This window comes from Hipposideros armiger, unplaced genomic scaffold (assembly GCF_001890085.2).
Source record: "Hipposideros armiger isolate ML-2016 unplaced genomic scaffold, ASM189008v1 scaffold_213, whole genome shotgun sequence".
NCBI classification, from domain to species: domain Eukaryota; kingdom Metazoa; phylum Chordata; class Mammalia; order Chiroptera; family Hipposideridae; genus Hipposideros; species Hipposideros armiger.
In genome coordinates this window covers 629,244-649,114 of record NW_017731563.1, presented here as the reverse complement: position 1 = coordinate 649,114, position 19,871 = coordinate 629,244, and the positions used below count along the sequence as shown (strand labels likewise).

Genomic DNA, 19,871 nt, shown 5'->3' with positions numbered 1-19,871 from the left:
CCTACCATGAGGAGAGCACCCCCGGTATTCACAGCCAACCTGCCAACCTGCGCCTCATCTCCATCTGGTATTCTCATCTTCAAATCCGCATACCAACTCCTCCCCTTTTCTAACCAGTCCTGGGGACTGGGTGACTGTCTTTGCCCTTTTTCTTCTGGGTTTAACTGCTTTCAGCTGCAGATAGAGCTCTCCTTCTACACCCAAGGCTGGTTACCTCTGGCCTGTCTCACTGGTTTCTTACCTGAACTTTGCTGTGGGCCTCTTTCTTCTCGGTTCTCACTAATCCTATGGATTCCAATTCTCGCTTCCTCATCTCGCACCAACCCAGCAGCTCACAACCTGCCCCTTCTGCCCTGACCTTGTGGCCTCTTGCTTTGATCACCAGCAACCTCCTCCCACCCACCTTGCCCATTCCACACTGCCATCCTCTCCTGTGAAGCCAGACCTTCCCCTCTTCTCTTCATCCAGCCCTCCTTTTCACACATACACTTCCCACTGCCTTCCCAGTGCCCTCCCAGCATTTGCCTTCCCTTCCTCTCTTGGGTTCTAGCCCTGTTTGCTCTTTCTGCACCTGGGACCACATGGCCCCACCTGCCAGGTGGCAACTTCTCGGTGGGGCATCTGGATAGGAGTCTTGCTAAGAAAATCATAAGCAATGAATAGTACAACGGAAGAGTTCGTTTCCTGCACATTTAAAGCCAGGTGGGAACGTTTCCTCTCCTCTGGCCATGGCTGTGCAAGAACCATGGTTGCCTCATCTGTGAAGTGAGACTGGCTTCACTCAGAGGTTCTCATCTGGAGTGGGCCTCAGGGTCTCTGGATCCCCCTGAAACTGTACACAAAATATTGTGTGTGGGTGCACAGGGGCATTTTTCTGAGACGAGGACTCAAAGATCTTCCACCAGGTTGTCAAAGAGGTCCCTGACCTGAGAGTTAAGGACCTCTGACCTTAGAGTCCCTTTAGGTTCGGTTCCTTATCCCTTCACACCCATGTTCCAAGCACCTTGAGCTTTAGCCTCCACCCCCATGCCTCCCCTCACCCAATTCCCCAGGTGGGCTGAGCACCCCCCACGTGAGCACCACCTCACCTCCATCTCAGGATAGGGGCAGAGCCTACTCACTTGTGAAGAGGGACAGGGAAGGGGAGTCAATGATGGTGAACTTGGCTCCAGGGTCATTCCGCCGCCACTGGAAGAGGAGAGAGGGTGGGGTGGAAGGTTGGAGGTAGCTGGATTTCGAAAAGGGGTCAAGGGACAAGGGAAGAGGACGGGCTAAGAGCTGAGCTAGGAGAGGAAGGACCAGCGGAGCGCTCACCACAACTTCCACGTGATCAGTGCCCTCGTCATTTTGCTTGTGCAGCACCTCAAAGTAGTACCTGCGGGAGGCTGACAGGCTGTGGGAGGAGAGCAGAGAAACAGGAGGCTAGCTTTACGGCCCCTGTGGTCATCCTGTCCCACTTTTCCGCGTGCCACACCTGCTTCCACCTCACCCCACTCACTCATAAGCTTCCTCTGTCCTTTCTCCTTACTCTTAGAATCCTAGGATCTTGCCCTGTAACCACCTGGGTTAGAATCCCCACTCTACCACTTACTAACACAGTGCCCTGAGTTTTCTCTTCTGGAAGATGACGATGATAACCATGCTTACCTCATAGGACACTTGAGAGAATCAAATGAAATATTAATAATTAACCCTTGTAGAGTTTTTGCTATGTGCTAGGTCCTGTTCTCAGTGCTTTGTATACACGAAATCACTTAATCCTTGCTTGTAAATGAGAGCAGTGAGGCAGAAACCTTGGGTAATTTGCCCAAAGTCACCGAGGTAATATGTGGTAGAGTTGGGATTTGGATCCAGGCTTGAGTCTGTGTCATTAGCTGTCATGCTGGATTACACCACAGAGTCTGGCACATAGCAAGAGCTCTTTGCAAGCTGGACCGTCTTATCAACATCAGTGTAATTACCATCAAGCCACAGCATGCTCTTGCCTGCGTATGCCAGCCACCAGGTGGCGCTCTGAACTCGAGCTAAACCTCTCCTTCCAGCACGGCAGCAATTCCTGCCACTGTTAGCTGGGAAAGGCTTGTTTCCCTCCAGTCTACCAAGGGCGCACTATGACTGGGAACTTTCTGCAGCACAGGCAGAGCGGCTGGTGTCCAGGCTGTACAGTGTGGGCATCTTCGGAGATGGAGAAAATGTGAAGGGCAAGGACTAGGAGAAAGGAGATCGATTTTGTTTTCCAGTCCTGAGTGTCACTAAATAGCTGTGTGACCTTTATTAAGTCACAGCCCTCTATGGGCCTCAGTTTCTTCATCTGTAAAATGAGGAAGGATGAGCCCAGTGGTTTCTAGGTCAAAGACTTCATTTACCAGAAAACATGGGTGCCCAGCACACAGAGCCTCTGGAATAAGGAAGGCTGGAGAGTGGCGGGCACATGCTGGGCTGTTTGACTCAGCTTTGACCTCAGCACTTGAGGGAGGATGGCGTTTTTTTTGCCGCTCATGAGAATGTCATGACACTCCCTACTCACCTCACTGGCTTGGAAATTTGACTTCGAAATTTCCCAAACTCTCCAGGGGCAGTCCACTCTTTTCCGGTCTAGAAGTGTAGAGGGGTTGGGGCGGGGGGGAGAGAATGAAGGAAGGAGGAAAAGAGAAAATACGAAGGACGGAAGGTGGTGAGTGAAGAAACAAGGGAGCAATGAGGAGGAAAGAGTGAGAGGGAGAGAGAAGAGAGGATGGAAGAGAATGACAGTGATGGGAGAGAAAACAAGAAGTTATGGGAGTAACCGAGTGACCCATGCAAGAAGCACCTCCACGCTTTAGAAGGGCCCGGCCCGTCATCCCCTCGGTGAGTCCTTAGCATTGAGCTAAGGACTGTCGGACCCAGAAGATGTATGTGGCCCAGGCCCGGCCCAGAGATGAATCTTCCTGGGTCTTTTTCCAACCTTAGACTGACTCCCTCCTCCCCACACCTCCATTTATCCCTTTGTAAGTGAGAGGAAGTGAGAGGGAAGATGCTTCTTGTTCCTGCCTTCTTCCCTGGCTGTCACACCAGAGATACTAGTGGTAATCAGAGTCCACTGATGGAGGCCGGGGCCCCTTCAATGCCTGGCACCTGGGACTGAGTGGGGAACTCCTGGGTTGAGCTGACCCTACCTTGCCCACACTAGCCAGCAGCTGAAGGCCTGAGACCTGGTCATCATGGCTCAGCCAGAACTCCGCATTGTCATCTGCAGCAATGGCAAACTGGATTGTCCCTGGGCGGGGAGAGGGGGGAGAGTACAGGTGAGAGCAAGAAACACATCAGCATTAAGGACTGGAACCTGTGTTATGTTGTAGTGATTCTCTCAGGGGCTTGGTGCATGACTTGCCTCTTGTAGAAGAGGGTTTCTCCATCCTGGGAGACACTGTGAAGTTGGGACGACTAGAGAGAGAGAACTAATTCCAGATTCTGCAAGTCAGGGAGTGAAGGGGCAGCCTGGGGGTGGAGGCGGAGGCTGGATGAGACCTCACCGTGACTCCATTTCCCCTCTCCTCATGATATACTAACAGCGTCCTAATGCAGATGTATTTCTCAGCTACAGGCTTATGCTCTCTGGGTCCCCTAAAGAACTCTGGAGCAGGAGGCAGAAGGGCAGGACTTTGGGGCTGGCCTCACCATCGGTGAAGGGGTGCAGGTAGCCAAAGATGCGGAGGCCATAGTTGGTCCATTTGGGGGACACGGCCAGCTTCCTCAGGGTTGTGCGGATCTATGCCAAGAAAGGGGAGGGAAACTGTTACCCAAAAGGGGGAAGAGGAAAGTGAAGAAACTGGTCCACCTAGGGCTGGTGGGAAGACCATGACAGAGTGAGGTGGGGGGGAGGGGGCATAGCTGGTATAGAGTGTGGACAAAATTTCCGCTCCCGCTTGCATCTTTGTCCAGGTGACCTCATACAGGGCAGAACCAGCACAATTATGTGTGGCCCGGGGTCACTATATTATGAGCTACAGTAGAGTCTACGCTGAAATGATGCAGAGGACGGCAAAGAGATTGAGGAAATGCCTGGGAAGGGAACGAGGCACACACCATGGGCAGAGGGATGAAGGGCCCATGTGATAAAGAAAAGGAACCAGGAAAAAAGCAAGGAGAGATGAGGCAGAGAGAAAATGGGGGACCTGGGAGACAGGAGTGGGTAGAGGGAGAGGAGGGAATGGTGTGGAGGGAGGAGGGGGGTGGGCCCACAGGCACTCACATGGGGGTACAGCGGGAAGTGAAGGTTCCTCCTCAGCTGCTGGATGGAGGTGCCACACCAGTCTTCAAACACGTGGAGGTTGGCGCGGCCCCGGAACTGTGTGGGCAGAGAGGCAAGCGGGGGACAGTGAGCACCCCAAACCTGCCCTGCGGTTTGAGGAGGTTGACTGGAGAGACAGAGGCACAGGCCGTGCAGCCCCAGCTCTGTGTTCTTCATTGCCAAAGGTCACGGCCCACTTCAGGCCCATTCCCATCTTCGGCACCCGCAGTTTCTTTCGGGAACCTCATCCCCATGTCCTGGCCGTAAGGCCTGGGTCTGTTTTTCTGGCCATGCACGTGTGCACATGTACATATGTTTGCGCACATGTGCGCATGCGTACACACACAAACACACACACACACACACACACCCACACACACACACACACACACACACACACACCCAGCTCTTTCCATGCAGGAAGGGGGCTGGTTTACATTCCCCAGGCAAGGGAGAGTAACAGCCATGACAGAATGGCAGAGATGACAGAAAGAACTGGAAGGAGGCGCCAAGCTGGGGTTTCAGCTAAAGACTTGCTCTCCTCCCCTCCCCTTCCCCAAATGCCTAATAAGAGGAAAGCTCCACAGCTGTCTGCTGGTGAAACCTTATCTACCCAGTGGTCTCCAGACTTGGGGCTCCTCTTGTGGGGAAGCAGCTGGGAAAGCGCTGCAGGAGGTCTCTGGGGGCACATCCGACAGACAGGCCCCCCACCGCTCTCAGGAGCTCAAAGCCTCCCTCAGCTCAGGCCTGGCCTGGATAATGACCCAGGTGCCTGGGGCTTCAGGGCAGCCCTGGGGAGACAGGAGCAAGAGAATGTACTCTTCTCTCTCTCCTCCCTGGCTGTGGGGGTGGGGCACAGGACTAGGCCTGGAGGCCTGGAACACAGGGCACTCTTCAGAATAAAGGACTAAGGCAGCAGCAAGCACTCTGAGTGGGTGGAGCCTGGAGCTTGACAAGGGAGGGTAAACATGGGGATATTGTCCCAATTTAGTCTGACAAAGAGTTTCAGATTACCCCCATCTTGGTTCTTTTCCCCTCCCACCCCCAGAGTTTAAGATCCAGGTTGTGGGAGGTATGACCTCAATTACTCCACACAAGCAGGTCCTGCCCTCCCTTCCACCTTTGTGGTCCATCAGATATCAAGATCTGAGCTGGCCCTTAGAAAAACACAGGAGGAAGGGACCCCCAGACTGGAAGCCCTGATAGAAGTGAGTGGCATAAGGTCTCCAGCCAGAGAACTGGAGGGAGGTATGGGGAGGGGAGAGAGCGTGGGGGTGGGGAAGAACTCCTCAATAGGAGTGCCAAGGTCTGAGATGTGGTGGGTTGGGTGGGCATAGGCCCCAGCTCTGGGGAAACACTCCCCCACGGCTGGATCCTGAAAAGACCCAGGAAAGCCTTTCCTCACCATCCCTTCACAAGCTGGCCCTTCCGGGGTGCGCTGGCCTGGTCAAGGCTAGGAATGTAGGGCCTTGAGAAGCAGCCATCACTCCCGGGAATATGAGTGGGGGGCTGGGATGGGTGGGAGAGAGAATGTGGGCTGGGTAGGTGGGGGGCGGGCTCAGGCTTCCTGGAAGGAAAGAATGGGTACATTGTGCTACTTCTGGAAAAATTCCTTAAGTCCTGTTTATAAGACTTAGTTGTCTCCTGCCAATGGCCTCCTAACTGCCCCTTCCTGGGACTTTCAGGGCAGTGTGCTCAGATCCACAACAGACTTGTGGAGGGAGGGCATGCCACCGGAGAAGGCTGTTGTGTTCAGCCAAGAGGCCAGAGGCCACAGCGGTTTGGGCAGGGAAAGGGGGGAAGGGGAGAAGAGCAGGGCTGGCTGCTGCCCGCCTCCCTCCCAGGGCCTCGCAGGAGAGGCTGCAGGAAACGACAGGCCGGGGGAGTGCAGGAAGAGGACCAGCCATCTCCTCCAGGTCTAGGCCTCACTCAGCATTAAGCCAGTCCTTATCCATGCTTCACCCAACCTCAGACTGTTGGTGGGGGGTCTCTCAGGGACCAGTGGGCACCATCTTTCTCCCCAGGTTCAGATTGGCAACCCCACCAGGATCTGTGTCCCTCAAAGTTTTGGATACTTCGTATCTGGCAAGGATGTTGGCACCACCATTTGCCCACTTTCCATCGTCCAGCAGTGGCTAAGGCCCAGAGAAGGGCGCTAGTAACTCCCATCACCACACCACATCCATGGCAAATGACGGATTTGGAACTTCCAGTTAAGTAGTAGAGAAAATATCTGAAGTGAGACTACTGAGGCCCAGAGAGGCAAACTGACTCCCCAAGGACACACAGCAATTAACCCTGTAGGAGTGGGAAGGGTGCCTTGGAGTATGGGTGCAGGAGGGTGAGGCCAGCCTGGTGGGTCCTTACACAGGAGTGTCTACTGTCTTCCACCCCCGTGACGCTGCCTTTGCCAGGCCTCTCTGGGCTTGCCAGGCCAGCAGCAGAGCCTCCAACTGGCTCGAAGCGTCTCCCCCTCCACTAGCTCTTCACACTGCTTACAATTGTCTTTCTAAAGCAAGGATCTGATCCTGTCACTCTGCTGCTCAGGAGATTCCCAGATAATTTCGGAACATAGCTTCACCCTGGCACAACTGACCTACCTTCCCAGCCTCACCTCACACCACTCCGTCACACACCTCTACTCCACCCACAGCAAACGCCTTCACCTCTCTGTGCCGTATATCTACTATTTCCTGGTTGGAGGGCCCTTTCTTCTCCCCCTCTCCCCACTCCCCGACCTGGCAAACTCCGGCTCATCCTTCAAGGCTCTTCTCAAGTCTTTCTCTCTCAGGCCTTCTCCCTCCTCTGTGTTCCCTGCATATCTTTTTTTTTCTTTTAATTATTTTTTATTATGAAATACATTTTTAGAATTCGTTTCAGCTATACAACACAGTGCAATAGTTATACTTTTTACCCCTCGAAGTGACAACCCCCTTCCCCCAATCCGCCACCCCACTTCCCCCCAATATCATACATATCTATTACAATTCCCTTGACTCCACTCCCACACTATACTCCATGTCCCATGACTATATATATATTATATTCACTTATAGTTGACATACAATATTATACAACATCAGCTTCAGGTGTACAGGGCAGTGATCAAGCCTCTTCCCCATCCATGATGCCATCTCCCTAGCAAGACATGTGACCACCTGACACCCTACAAAATATTTACAACATTATTAATTATATTCCTCGAACTGTCTTTCATGTCCCTGTGGCAATACTGTAGTTACGTATTTATTCCCTGCATATCTTAATTATTTGAATGAACAAATGCTTGGAGAAGCTAAACCCAGAACCACATGTTCCTTCATTCATCAGCACTGAGTGACTGCTTTGTACCAGGTAAGGATGAAAAGAGAGGTCCTCAAAGGAGAGAGACACGTAAACAGTGTCACCCATGCCAGGGGCTACTGCAGAGGCCGGGACGGCAGGAGTGGTCAGCTCTACCTCCAGGAGAGGCCAGATGCCTCACTCACTGACCTTCTGCTGTGCCATGCTGCTGCTCTATCAGGTTCACTACAACTTGCACAACCAGCACAGGTGGCTGCTGCTTCCTCCCATGGGGCAGTGAGGCCTTGCCCGAGAAAAGCACAGATGGATGGACCACAGGACCCCAACACAGCAGGACAATGAGGTCACTTGTCCCTATACACCAGACTCCTGTTCAGAGTTCCTAGATACTCGAGCCACTCTTGATGCTTCGTTCACACCTGTCGTCGGAGGGAGCTCCACCTTGGAATCCAGAGCTTCGGACTCCAGGAAGATAAGAAGCAACTCTGGATTTGAGGAAAGGGCCAAAGGCCCATTGGGAGAAATACTAAAAGATGAAATTCCCCACCTAAACAGATGGTTTGTAAATGAACAGAGATGCCACTTGTATCTCACCAAGGTGACCAAAGTATGAGATGGTGTTTCCGGGCTCTGAAAAAAGGAAAGTCTGATCTACACAAAAACTTGTACACAAACATTTACAGAGTATCATGAATATCATGGTTATTCATGATAACCAACAAAGCAGAAACCCAAATATCCATCTATTGAGGAATGGGTAAATAAAATGTGGTACATCCACACAATAGACTATTATTCAGCAGTAAAAGAAATGGAAGTACTGATACATGCTACAACATGGATGAGCCTTGAAAATGTTATGCTAAGTGAAAGAAGCCAGACACAAACAGCCACATGTTGTTTGATTCCATTTAAATGAAATATTCAGAACAGGCAAATCTAGAGAGACAGAAATTGGATTAGTGTTTTTAAATGGGTGAATTATACGGTATATGCATTATATCTCAAGAAAACTGGAACCAAAAAGGGGGGACTCCTGAGAAGGAGTATGCATCCCAGCCCTCTCCTTATGAGAGACCACACCTCCCCAAAGTCCACATCACATGACCCATGAAAACTCTGACTTGCTTTGATCTGATTTTGTATTCACCAAGCTTCTTTCTTATAACTTTCAGTTTTCCAGGGTGAGCATCTTGAATAGCAGAGAGTGTTTTGGTCAATGGACCCGTATATTGACTGATAAATGAATAAACTGGCATTGGGGTTTGTAGATTAGTGGGGTTTGCTAATTAGTGTCTTATGATTTGGGCTGACATGAACAGTTTTTGAGGGCAGTTACCCCATGCAGTGCAGCTCCCCCAGCTGTCTCTCTCTGACACACCAAGTAGGATGCCTAAGGTTGTTTTGCTTCCACGGGTGACTTCTGGCCTCAGAGACTTTGAGTGGCCAGCCAAAGGCTGGGGCAGGGAGATGGTCAAAGAAGAGACCATCGTCAACCTCCTTATGTTCTGTCCTTGCTCACCTACAGGGCAGGGCTGTCTACCTTCAGTGAGTGAGTTCACCCCTCTCATTACCTGAAAAGTGGAGATAACCTGATAGCACTTGGCAGCTAGTAGATGTTCAATAAATGAGGTATCATTAACCTAAGCATTCCTTACCAAAACTACTGTATGTCAGAAGGCAGGAGACAGGTAAGGACATGGGAACAGAGAGGTTTTCTTGGGCGAGAAGAGAGTTGGAATCACTGTGCAGCGGTGTGACTGTCTATGTTAGTTATTTAACCTTTCAGGACCTATTTTCACTTGTGAGTAAAATAACAGTGGATCAGCGAGTCCCTGAAAATACATGAAGACTGTAATGGGGATTCTGTAAGCTACTTTTTTTTTTTTTAAGATTTTATTGGGGAATTGGGGAAGGGGAACAGCGCTGGGGAATTGGGGGAAGGGGAACAGACAAATTGCTGTCGTTTTGTTCTTCAGTCTAGTTGTGGAGGACGTTGTTTCACTGGCCCAAGTTGGCACCATCATTGCGCTCTTCCTGGGTGAGGCAGATCAGTAGCCAGCTTCTGGACGGCTGCTCACAGTGGCTGCTGGCCACTCACGCTGGCTGCTGGCTACACATGGTAGCTTATGGCAGCGCATTGCAGCAGGGGACTGCAGCCTACGCCGTCGCCGGCGACTCACGGCAGCCCAGTTCCAGGTTGAGCTGTTGTTCAGTATCTTAGCTGTAGAGGGCAGTGTCACTGACCCTCATATATGGGATCAGAACCGGGGCCCTCTGGCATCCCAAGCCAGTTCTTAACCAACGCGCCACTCGGCTGGCCCTGTAAGCTACTTTTCATATTAAAAAAAAAACCAGCCAAAGCAAATCAGTCATTTACCACCAAAAGGCCATACACACTTACTAAAAGATAAACTATTTCTTTAAAAAAGTTAATCCTATATTAATTACTATTTATGATTGTTCACTATTTTCATTTCATGTATGTAGTTCCATCCTTAATTGGCCAAGAAAGTGGGCAAGTTAATGATTAATAAATGCAAAATGTTATGTAGTTTTAATCTTTCAAAATAATTGGTTCATCAAGAAAAATGATTCAAAAAGAAAAAAAAACAACCTGATCACCATAAATTGCAAAAACATTTTCAAGTGACAAAGTTTATATTGCTAGTTGTTAAACTAATTTATAAACATTTTATGTAATTTATGAATTTACATTGCTAATTTATGAACAGAAAAAGAAAATAACCCAATGAAAAATGGGCAAAAGATATAAATATGCAATCAAAAGAGAAGAAATACAGTGGTATAAATCATATGAAAAGATTAATTTAAAAAATGATCTGAAATGTGCTCAAAGGAGAAAGTTGGATCACCAGACCCAATGGTCTGTAAGGCACCTTTTCAAAATCCTATTTCCAGGTGGGGTGGGGCATAATTATCTGATGATGTCACCTAGTACCATTGTGCCAGTGTTGCAATCCATCCTCCCTCAGGGCTTTAAAACAAAGGCAGTTTCACCGGGTGGATAACCTAGCCCTACATAACGTCACATTTAGCATGATGATACTGCCCCCTTCACTTCTGCCCCACAGTAAATGGGTGGATTGGAAATAAAATCACCCAGGCTAAAGGGATCAATCAGTGATAGGGACGGATAAAGACAATGGGCTGGCTGGTACCACCCAACCCAGAAAAGTAATCTACATCCGCAGGCCTCGGGACTAAGAGACATTGGGTTATGGACAAGTTGTAAAATATGAAGCCCAAATGCAAAATGGTCATCCCCAAAGCACCACGGTACTCTGATATCTTGGCAAAAGCACTCACTCAAGGTAATCTTGAGCGGGTTAATTCACCTCCCTAAGCCTCAGTTTCTTGACCAAATTAAAAGAGTCAAATCCTATATAAACAAAAGATAACATGGTAGGTATGACAAGTTTTATTCACACGTGTAACTGCTTCCTATAGAATTTTTATAAAGCAGGTTTCCTCCTAGTATATGTTCCTTAAAACACTAGTTTCATAAACTATTAATAGAAGTTTCATGGAAAAAAGCAATTCAGGCAAGTAAGTTTGGTACATACTGAGCTAAACCAAGTTAAACAGATTACTGCAGAACTTCTCAGAAACTTGCATGTGCTGATGTGTATTTCCAAGAATGCAGTATCTAGCTTTTAAACCTTATTTAACAATAGACTGCTTTCTTCTTGGAATGTCTTAGGGGACTTAATGGTTCAAGGAATACGGTTTGGAAAGCCTGTCTTTAAGATCGGGGATTGGCATGGACATGAGTATTCCCTGAGCCTTGTTTTTCTCACCTCTAAAATGAGGATAGTGATACTATCCTACAGGGTCCTAAAGCTCACGAGATGATACGCAAAGCCTGGCACATGGGAGGCCCACAGCAAATGTTAGTTCTCTATAGGAAGAAAACGAATCGGTTTGGTTTTTTTTCAAATTAGGTAAAAAAATTTAATAATAACCACTGGAAGAAAATTTTCTGTGGTCTCTGGAATTATCTTTTACAGATAAACCCTCTCAAAGAACAGGGACAGCAGAAAGTCCCTTACCTCTGAAAGCCAGGGGACAGGCTTATTCCACTTCAGGTAGCTTCTGTTACTGCTCCCACCTTGCTCAAAGTCTTGGTCCTGGCAGAAGAGGGAAGAATGAACTTGGTGGGAATATTAGGGTGAGACTAGGATTCGGGCCCCTTGAAAGTGCCTCTGGGGAAATAGGGGGTCAAGAGACAGGGCCCAGCCCTCAGGAAGCTTACCCACCTGAGGGACACTGCATGTATCATTCATACTCTATCCCTCAGGAAAATAACCACCTTATAGTTTCATTAACGCATACTCCTGAAGTTCTCTTACTTTCCTGAATGTTCTCAGTCTTCATGTTTGGAAAAAGCTTTTTTCTAATTAGTCAGGCTCTCCTAAGGGCAAGAACCTTGCTTCCTTTCCCTCTGTATCCCCTCCCCCCAGAACTCTGCCCAGATTTGTCACTTATTTGTCCTAACAAGTGGGAGCCCCTTGGGGACACCCCTACTGTGCAGGTCCACAGGTTCAGCCTGGTTCTCGTCCAGTCTTGGGGATTCATATCTGTTCTCGGCTCAACCTTAGGGCTCCAGGCTGAATTGGATCCCAACTCCCCTAACCCCCTATCCCAGCTGCTCCTGCCTCACTAGGGACCATAGGTCCAAGAAACACTACAGGGAAAATGTTCCATTACCAATCTGTTCCCCAGCTGTTTTCAGGGAGGGGTCCCTGTCTACCGTAGCATCTCTGACTCTTAGCAGTGAGCATCTGGGATCATAACCAAAGTACTAGTCCAGTCTTCATGCTGGCAAGAGGCAGGATGTGATGGTACTGCCCTCAGCCCTATGCTGCTGTTGGAGACGGAGAGCACACACCTGGAGGGTCAGACATGGGCACCTTGAAGCATGTGACAAAGGCTTTGAGGAGCGCGGGATGGACATCTCTATGCAGCCAGCTGGGAAATTCTGTGACGCCAGGTTGCCACCTCTTTCTCCTCTGCCTCTCATACCACAGAAAAGCAGAGGTTTCTCTTAAGGCTATAAGGGCAGAGGCAGCTGAGGCCCCGTGTTAACGCACGTTAACAGCCATGTTAACGGCCCTGCCACATACCTGAGGGCCCAGCCTCTGGGGACGGTAGAACTGGAGATTTGGATCCACAGCTGGAATGTTTCTGCTGGCCAGAGCCTTGGCCAGTTCTCTCCAGCTTCCATACCCTACAGAAAGAAAAGAAGAGAGAAACAAGGTCAACATCACCTGAAGAAGACCTCATAAATCTGTAACATTTGGGGGGAATAATAGAGGGTCATCATCTTTCTTTCTGCTGCCCCTCACCCCTCGTCAGATGATGGGTATGAAGTGTGAGCGGTGGTGTTGGGAGATAGTTACAACCTTGGCCAGAGAGGGAATGAACCGTATTCCATTAGAATTTGCTGTTTTCAGAGAAGGAGCCAGTGAACATGGAGCAGTCCCCTTACTGGTAACCCAGTACAGGCTGATTCTTGCCCAGTTGTCTCTTGAGGCCAATTTCTCCTTGAAGTCGTTGTGGGAAAATGGAAGTGAAAGGCAGTGGAACTAAGCTTTCCCCGAACAAGCTCCCTTTCCTTCAAGCCGAGGGAGATGGCAGGGTATCTAGTTGGGGAGATCCTCCCGCTGCCCATTGATCAGTGGGTGGGTGGATGGAAGCAGAGCTGAGAGAGGCAGGACAGTGTGGGCCTGGGACTTAGTGTGTGTCAAACAAATGTATAAACCCCTAGAGATACAAGATCCAAGGCCTAGATCTTCCTGGATTGATCTGGAGGCTGTGTGACTACTGACATCTGTACCTTGATGGCTCTGGAACTGGTTGGCTCACATACCACTGCGAAGGACAAAAGCCAAACTATGAAGAAAGTGAGAAGGGCTACAGGAAACTGTTGGGGTGCATGCATTCCCAACCAAAGAGGTGAGGAGCTATGCAGAGTGTTAGGGTGGGGGGAAATCAGAGTTCCATGGTTGCAAGGCTATTCTGGGGGCGGGGGGTGGGGCAGAGCCTCCTACATGTCAAGGGGACTGCTTGGGCATGACTGTTAGACTATGTGGAACCAAACCACTGTTTGCCATAAACTGGAATCATAGGCTGTCAAGAGCTGGAAGGAGCTTTCAAGATTATCTAGTCCTCATTTCAGATGAGAAAAATGGGATCCTGGCTATCAAGTGCCTTATGTAGGCTCATTTAAAAAACTGTGACAAGACCAAGACTAGAACCCAAGTGTTCAGGCGGATTTCCACTGAGCTGCTGCTTTCCCTCCCACAGCTCCGTCAAGATGCCCCCGCGATCCTACAGTGGCCATAGCACACAGGAGTCAGACGGACGCCTCTGATCCCTGGGAGCCAACAGCTGGCCGAAAGCAGAATTGTCACAGGAACCTCTATGCGAACACCAGCAGAGTCACAGACAGCCAACCAGACACAAAGGAAAGAGAGCAGCTCATAAATATGGGCCAACAGGAGGTGGACATCAACGTTTTGCATGAGTGTTTATGTAACTGACTCTAAAAGGGATTAGAATGGGGGGGAGGGTGCTTTTCTTACCCAGCTTTGTGTGGCCCTTTAGAGTTTACTGAGCACCTCCCAGGAATGATCTCACATGAGCCTTATAAAAACCTAGGAGACAGGCCAGGTCTGATTACCCCCATTTCACAGATGGGGAAAGAGAAGCTCAGAGTTTAAAGTCACAGAGTTCGTTGTTTTGAAGCCAGAATTAGAACAGCCCGGATCAGAACAGAGAGCTTCTCTGTCTCACAAGCCAGCATTTTCTCATTCCGCCTACATTTTCTCCTGTGGGCACTATTTGGCACAGGCTTTGAGGAGTCCTGGGGGCAGCGGCCTCAGCTGGGGATCCGTGCCTTTGGGTTTCTGCACAGACATTAAACCTCTGCTCACGTTATGTTTATAGGGATTTCTGTGGGTTTATCCCTCTGCCATCAAGGTCTCTCTCTCCTGTTTCCATGGCAGGCCAGCTGGCCATCAGAAGCAGGTCAGAATCGTTAATGCAGGGGGATGTTCTGGAAGCAGGGTTCTGGGGCCAGGGGAGTGAGGTGAGAATATGGGAGTGAGGCAGAAAGAGAACAAATGCTCCCAGACCTATATACTCTGCTTTCTGGATGAGCTCAGGGCAAAGCGGTTTGTTCATCTGCGAATCCCAACTCAGCCGCCACATCTAATGTAAGAGCCCCATTCCTTCCCACACCTGAGGAGCGGCTGGCTAGTGGTTGGGGCCTTAGGTACCCAAGTGACAAATAAGTCACACTGTGAGAGAGGAGGGCAGGGCCCTGCCTGGCTTCTTACTCTGAATGACTGAGCCATCTCTTGTTTGACCTTATGCTTATGACTAAAAACTGTCTACTTCTAGACAAAGTTGTGAGGAGAGAAGAATAAAAATGCTGTTGGCCCTATTGTGGGAGCTACAGTGTGTTTTAGAGGCACATTCTTCCTCATAACTAGTTTTCAATTCCAGCCAAATTCTTATGACTCTTGGAAGTCACACCAAAGGTGAGTCAACTTACCCCAGGGTCCATGAACTACCACTGGGTGTTCAGCATGCCTGTGCTGGCATTTGCTGGGAAGTGACAGAGTCTTTCTCCAAACCTTAAGACAGGCTCCTCTGAGGCCTCTTGTAGACTAGGCCTCACCCTCAGGCCCCATCCGTGGCCTGTCTAGCCTAGTTTTTAGGAAGAATCCTATTAAGTCTGTTTAGCAAGAATCCCCCTACCCTTGATGTCTCCTCTTAGTAATTTTCCACCCACTGACCCCCTCACTCTGCTGCTGGCTATAAATACCCAGCTGCTTTGCTGTATTCAGAATTGAGCTCAGTTCTATGCTGAAGTCTCTCTCCCATTTTGTGATAGTACTGAACAAAATCTGTCTGTAACTAGTGTCCAGCTCTATTTCTCTTTAAAAGAAGGTAAGAGGTGGCTGTCTCAGGGAACAAGGACAAACCCACTGTAGGGAGAAGGGAGATCAGCAAGGTTAAACCTAAGCATGCCCTGCCCCTGGGTCATGGGTGAGTCTGGCTGGCTTTGAAATGCCTGGATAGTCAACAGCCCAGCCTTCAGTAATTTAAAGAGTAAGAAATTTACTTTGCAAACTTCACAATACAGTAGAAAAACAAGCAAGGCTTTAGAGTCAGAAAGGTCGAATTGTACACCTATCACGTAGAAACAGCGACTGCTTCAACAAGTAATTTAACCTCTTTAGCCTCCATTTCTTCATCGGGATGTGGGGATAAAAACACCTACCCCATAGGATCACTGCGAGGACTAAATTATGTGTGTCAGACCTAGTGTGGTGTCTGACACACACAGTAAATACTCAGCATTCCTTCCCCTAACAATTTCTTACTTCGGGGTTTCGGACTTGGAAGTCTGAAGACGTGAGTGCTAGCCCTTTTAGAATTCTGTAATCTGCAAATGGCCAGGGGCTCTCTCACTGTCTTCTCTCTGTGCTTATTGACCAAAGAAGTACCGTATTTCCCCATGTATAAGACGCTCCCATGTATAAGACGCATCTTAATTTTGGGGCCTGAAATTTGAAAAAAAATGTATTACATAAAGCTATTGAACTCAAGTTGTATTCATCATACAACTCCTCATCACTGTCAAAACTCCCAACCATTAGCTTGTCCTCATCTGTGTCTGATGACGAATCACTGTCTTCATATATTGCCTCATCCTCAGTTCCATCTATGGCATTTGAAATCTACAACCACTGTATAAGATGCACCCAGTTTTTAGACCCCAAATTTTTTGAAAAAGGGTGTGTCTTATACATGAGGCAATACGGTATGTGGACTGTGGGCCAGCAGTGACTCAGGGGTAACAGAGAAATAGATAACACTTCCTGTGTTTCATGGGTACTACTTCCTGTTCCTCCATCTACATCCATCCATTCCCTCACCACACGCATGCTCGCGCACACACATTTAATATTCACTGAGTGCATGTTAGGCATCAGGCACTGTGCTGGGCATTTGGTATTTCCTTTTCCCATGTCTTTTCCTTCGTGTTAACCCTGCCAGTGGGTCCCAGGCATTGCTTAGCCCCCTGGGGAAACTTGGGAGCTAAACAATGAGCTGACTTAACTATTGACGTTTGTCACTTGCCCTCTAGTAAGTGAACTCCTCCTGCTCCTGGCCAGACCTCTCCTCCCAGAGTGCCAGCTGCCAGGGCCTGTTTCTCCTGCAACAGGTGTCACATTTGTGCCAGGAGACAGACACCCCAATCTCAGGTGACAGATAAAGCGCCACCATGGGCCTCACACTCTGCCCTCACAAAGCTGGGCTATCATATTCACCATCGGCGGGAACTTTGCCAACATCCCTTGTCTGTGCTCTGTGGACTCTTCAAAGGCCCTGAGATGTCCATTTTGGGTCTCTGGTGAAAATATGGCATTTGTATATCTCTCGGGGTTTTTTTTCAAAGACTCTCACATCCATTATTTCACTGCGTCCCCACAATATCCCTGTGAACTGTTGTCATCTCCATTTTGGAGATGAAGAAACAGAGGTGAAGTCATCAGCCCAAGGTCACAGAGTGAATAAGATAATCCACGTAAAGGACTTAGTGTCTGGAACATAAAAAGCATTTAACAAATTGCAGTTTATTCTATTTATTATTAGTTGCAATGTTGTAGAAGCAAACTTGCATTCACTTCTCCTGACATCTGCTTCAAGTCTGTAGCTGATATGTCATCTGGTCAACACAAACATTCACACCAGGAAGAAAGGAAGTCCCTAGCTGCTCAGGCAGATCCGGGATTTTAAAGGTATAGCCAACGGGACTTGCTGATGCATTTGGATATGGGGAGAGGAATGAAAAATGGTTTGAAGATTTTTGAGTTGGGTAGTTGGAAGGCTAGAGTTGCCATTTACTAAGACGGGGAGCCTAGGCTGGGGTGGGGTGTCAGCAGGAGAGGTGGAGCTGAGAGTAATGCCTGAAAGAGAAGTGGAAGCACTGGGGGGGTAGGTGTGGAGGGTCATCCAGCAGGCAGAGGCACTAGAAATGGTGTTTCTGAAACTCGATCTCCAGCTTTGCGGCAGGGCTCCTGAGCTAAAACACACTTTGCAAGAGGAGAAGGACTGGCCCCTCCGGGGCCATGGGAACATGGGGCTGCAGGAAGAGCCTAGTAGGGCTGGCCCCACAGGCTCCACCAGGTGTCAAGGACCCAAAGATCAAGGGTGAAGGTAGACAATTTGCTAAGAAGCCCAGAGTCTGTACAGAGAAAAGAAGATGAAATCCAGAGGAGCTGAACAAAGACAGAGCCCTGGTCCCTCTAGAGAATAGGAGGTCGGCTGGGGAACAGGAGGTGAGGTTGTAACACCCAGGGCATCGTTCCACAAATGCCAGAAACCAGCACTGGGTCCCAGGACGACAAAAGCAGGAACTGGGGCTCTGACCTTGGAGCGGACTGGAGGGCCAGTCATGCGTTCTCAGCGGAACAAAGCTGCTATGGCTGGAAACCAGTAGGGTCTGGACCCCACCAAGAACCTGACATGGCACAGACAGCCAGGGATGAAGCAAGGAACTGTGTCCTGGTTGGGAGTCTCTAAGACAAAGACAAAGCTCCAACGGCTATGCGACTTAACCAGCCTCTAACACCCCAGGGAACTTGATACAAGAGAAAGTATTATTACTAATGTAACCTTAACAGTTAACATTTATGTGTCAGGCATATATACACTTACGTTTATAGTAAATGAAATACAGATTATTTTATTTACTACAACAACCCTACAGGAAAACAAGGCTTAGAGGTTAAAAGCTTGCTGAAAGTCACAAAGGTAGTAGGTGACAGAGGCTAGTATATGAACCCAGGACAAAAGCCTGTGTCCTTAATTCCATTACTCTTTATCGAATATACTTGAGAATCTTTGTCCATCTCTACCATCACTGTCATTAGTACTTGTGTCAGGTACTCATTTAGCCACTAGTCTACCCCTTTCCATCCTTCCCCAATTACCTCCCACTCACCCACCCAACACCTGCCACACACACACACATACCCTGGATTACTCTACATTTGCCAATGATATTCTCCAAAAAGCCAAAGAAAAGCAAGAGGAAATGTGGAGACCCAAATCTCAGAACAGCTAGAAAATTGGACATGAACGGTCTGGCATAGGCCTCTTCTTGGTTTCTGAGCCTCTTCCTTCTCAACTTGCAGATAAACAATCCAGCTGTGTGTGTGCGCGCAGGGGTTGGCCCAGAGAAGGATTACATGCGGTTTGGGCAATTCCATCTCACTCTGGGCAACTTCGTCTCACTCTCCCTCATAGCACAGGTGTCGGGGGTGGGGTGGAGGTGAGGTGGTGAGGAGCAAGAGAGAGGTGGGATTCCAAGGTTTCCCTAGCTACTCTTTGAAGATTAGAAGACAGATATAGGTAGGGCCCTGATGAGCCTCTCCCCTCCAAAATATGCCCCCCAAGCTGCTGCTGCTCAGAGCCAGACTCAAGAACCAGAACAGCCAGCCTGCTAGCTAGCTCCCTGCCAAGCTAGCACCTGAGCTGCTGTAACGGTTGTGGCTACGGGCAGGTCGAGACCTGCCAGTAAGATTCAAGGAATTGTACCTATGGCCCTGACGGGTGCCACTTAAAGGGGACCCAAAAGAGGGCACCAGAGCTGTGCCAGGTATGTACTCGTGTTTCAGCCCTGCTATCAGTATTTCCTGCTCACCCAAACATCCAGGTTTGAGGATAAAATTTTAAGGTGTAGATAAGGAGATGCCCTCTTGAGTCTGCTGCCGCTGCTCTGGGAAATAAGGTCTGCCTGTACACAGCCCAGCTTGGTGACTTTCCATTCCCCGAGCCATGGATTTGATGAGTAGAGGCCCCAGAAGGTTTGGCCAGGCCCTGAGGACATCCTCATCATCACCACCATCATTACGAAAAACAGACCAAAAAAAAAAAAAAAAAAAACCCCCAAAACACGTAAGGCGCCATTTACTAGTCAGTGTTATGACAGAACAGTTCTAGCCACAAACAGTTCTGGCCGAGAGGAATATTGACTGAACACCCTTGATGAAATAGGATAGTTTCAGGAAAATCTAGAAGTAACAGGGTTCAGGATTTCTAAAGCTGACCCGCACCCACAGAAGAGGTGCTTTCGTCATCTGGTCGACCTAGACAAGGACCATTTAGGAGCTTTTAGGATCCTTCCGAACCCAATAGGCTTGTCTTTTCCAGTCTTCTTTCTAGATTGGGACAGACACACTTCTGAAAGTGGAGG

At 48.9% G+C, this 19,871-nt stretch overlaps 1 protein-coding gene across 2 annotated transcripts in view; it reads right to left on the bottom strand.

Moving 5' to 3' along the window:
• The window catches only part of B4GALNT3 (beta-1,4-N-acetyl-galactosaminyltransferase 3), a 101,449-nt gene that overhangs the window by 15,313 nt on the left and 66,265 nt on the right, over window positions 1-19,871 (bottom strand). For both annotated transcript variants that reach the window (XM_019654040.1, XM_019654041.1), the window contains exons 2-9: window positions 12,721-12,824; window positions 11,647-11,724; window positions 4,232-4,327; window positions 3,658-3,748; window positions 3,156-3,256; window positions 2,528-2,595; window positions 1,315-1,393; window positions 1,122-1,188 (exon numbers count right to left, since the gene is read on the bottom strand). In XM_019654040.1, coding sequence (XP_019509585.1) covers window positions 1,122-1,188; window positions 1,315-1,393; window positions 2,528-2,595; window positions 3,156-3,256; window positions 3,658-3,748; window positions 4,232-4,327; window positions 11,647-11,724; window positions 12,721-12,824 — 684 coding nt within the window. The remainder of the gene's footprint in view (window positions 1-1,121; window positions 1,189-1,314; window positions 1,394-2,527; window positions 2,596-3,155; window positions 3,257-3,657; window positions 3,749-4,231; window positions 4,328-11,646; window positions 11,725-12,720; window positions 12,825-19,871) is intronic.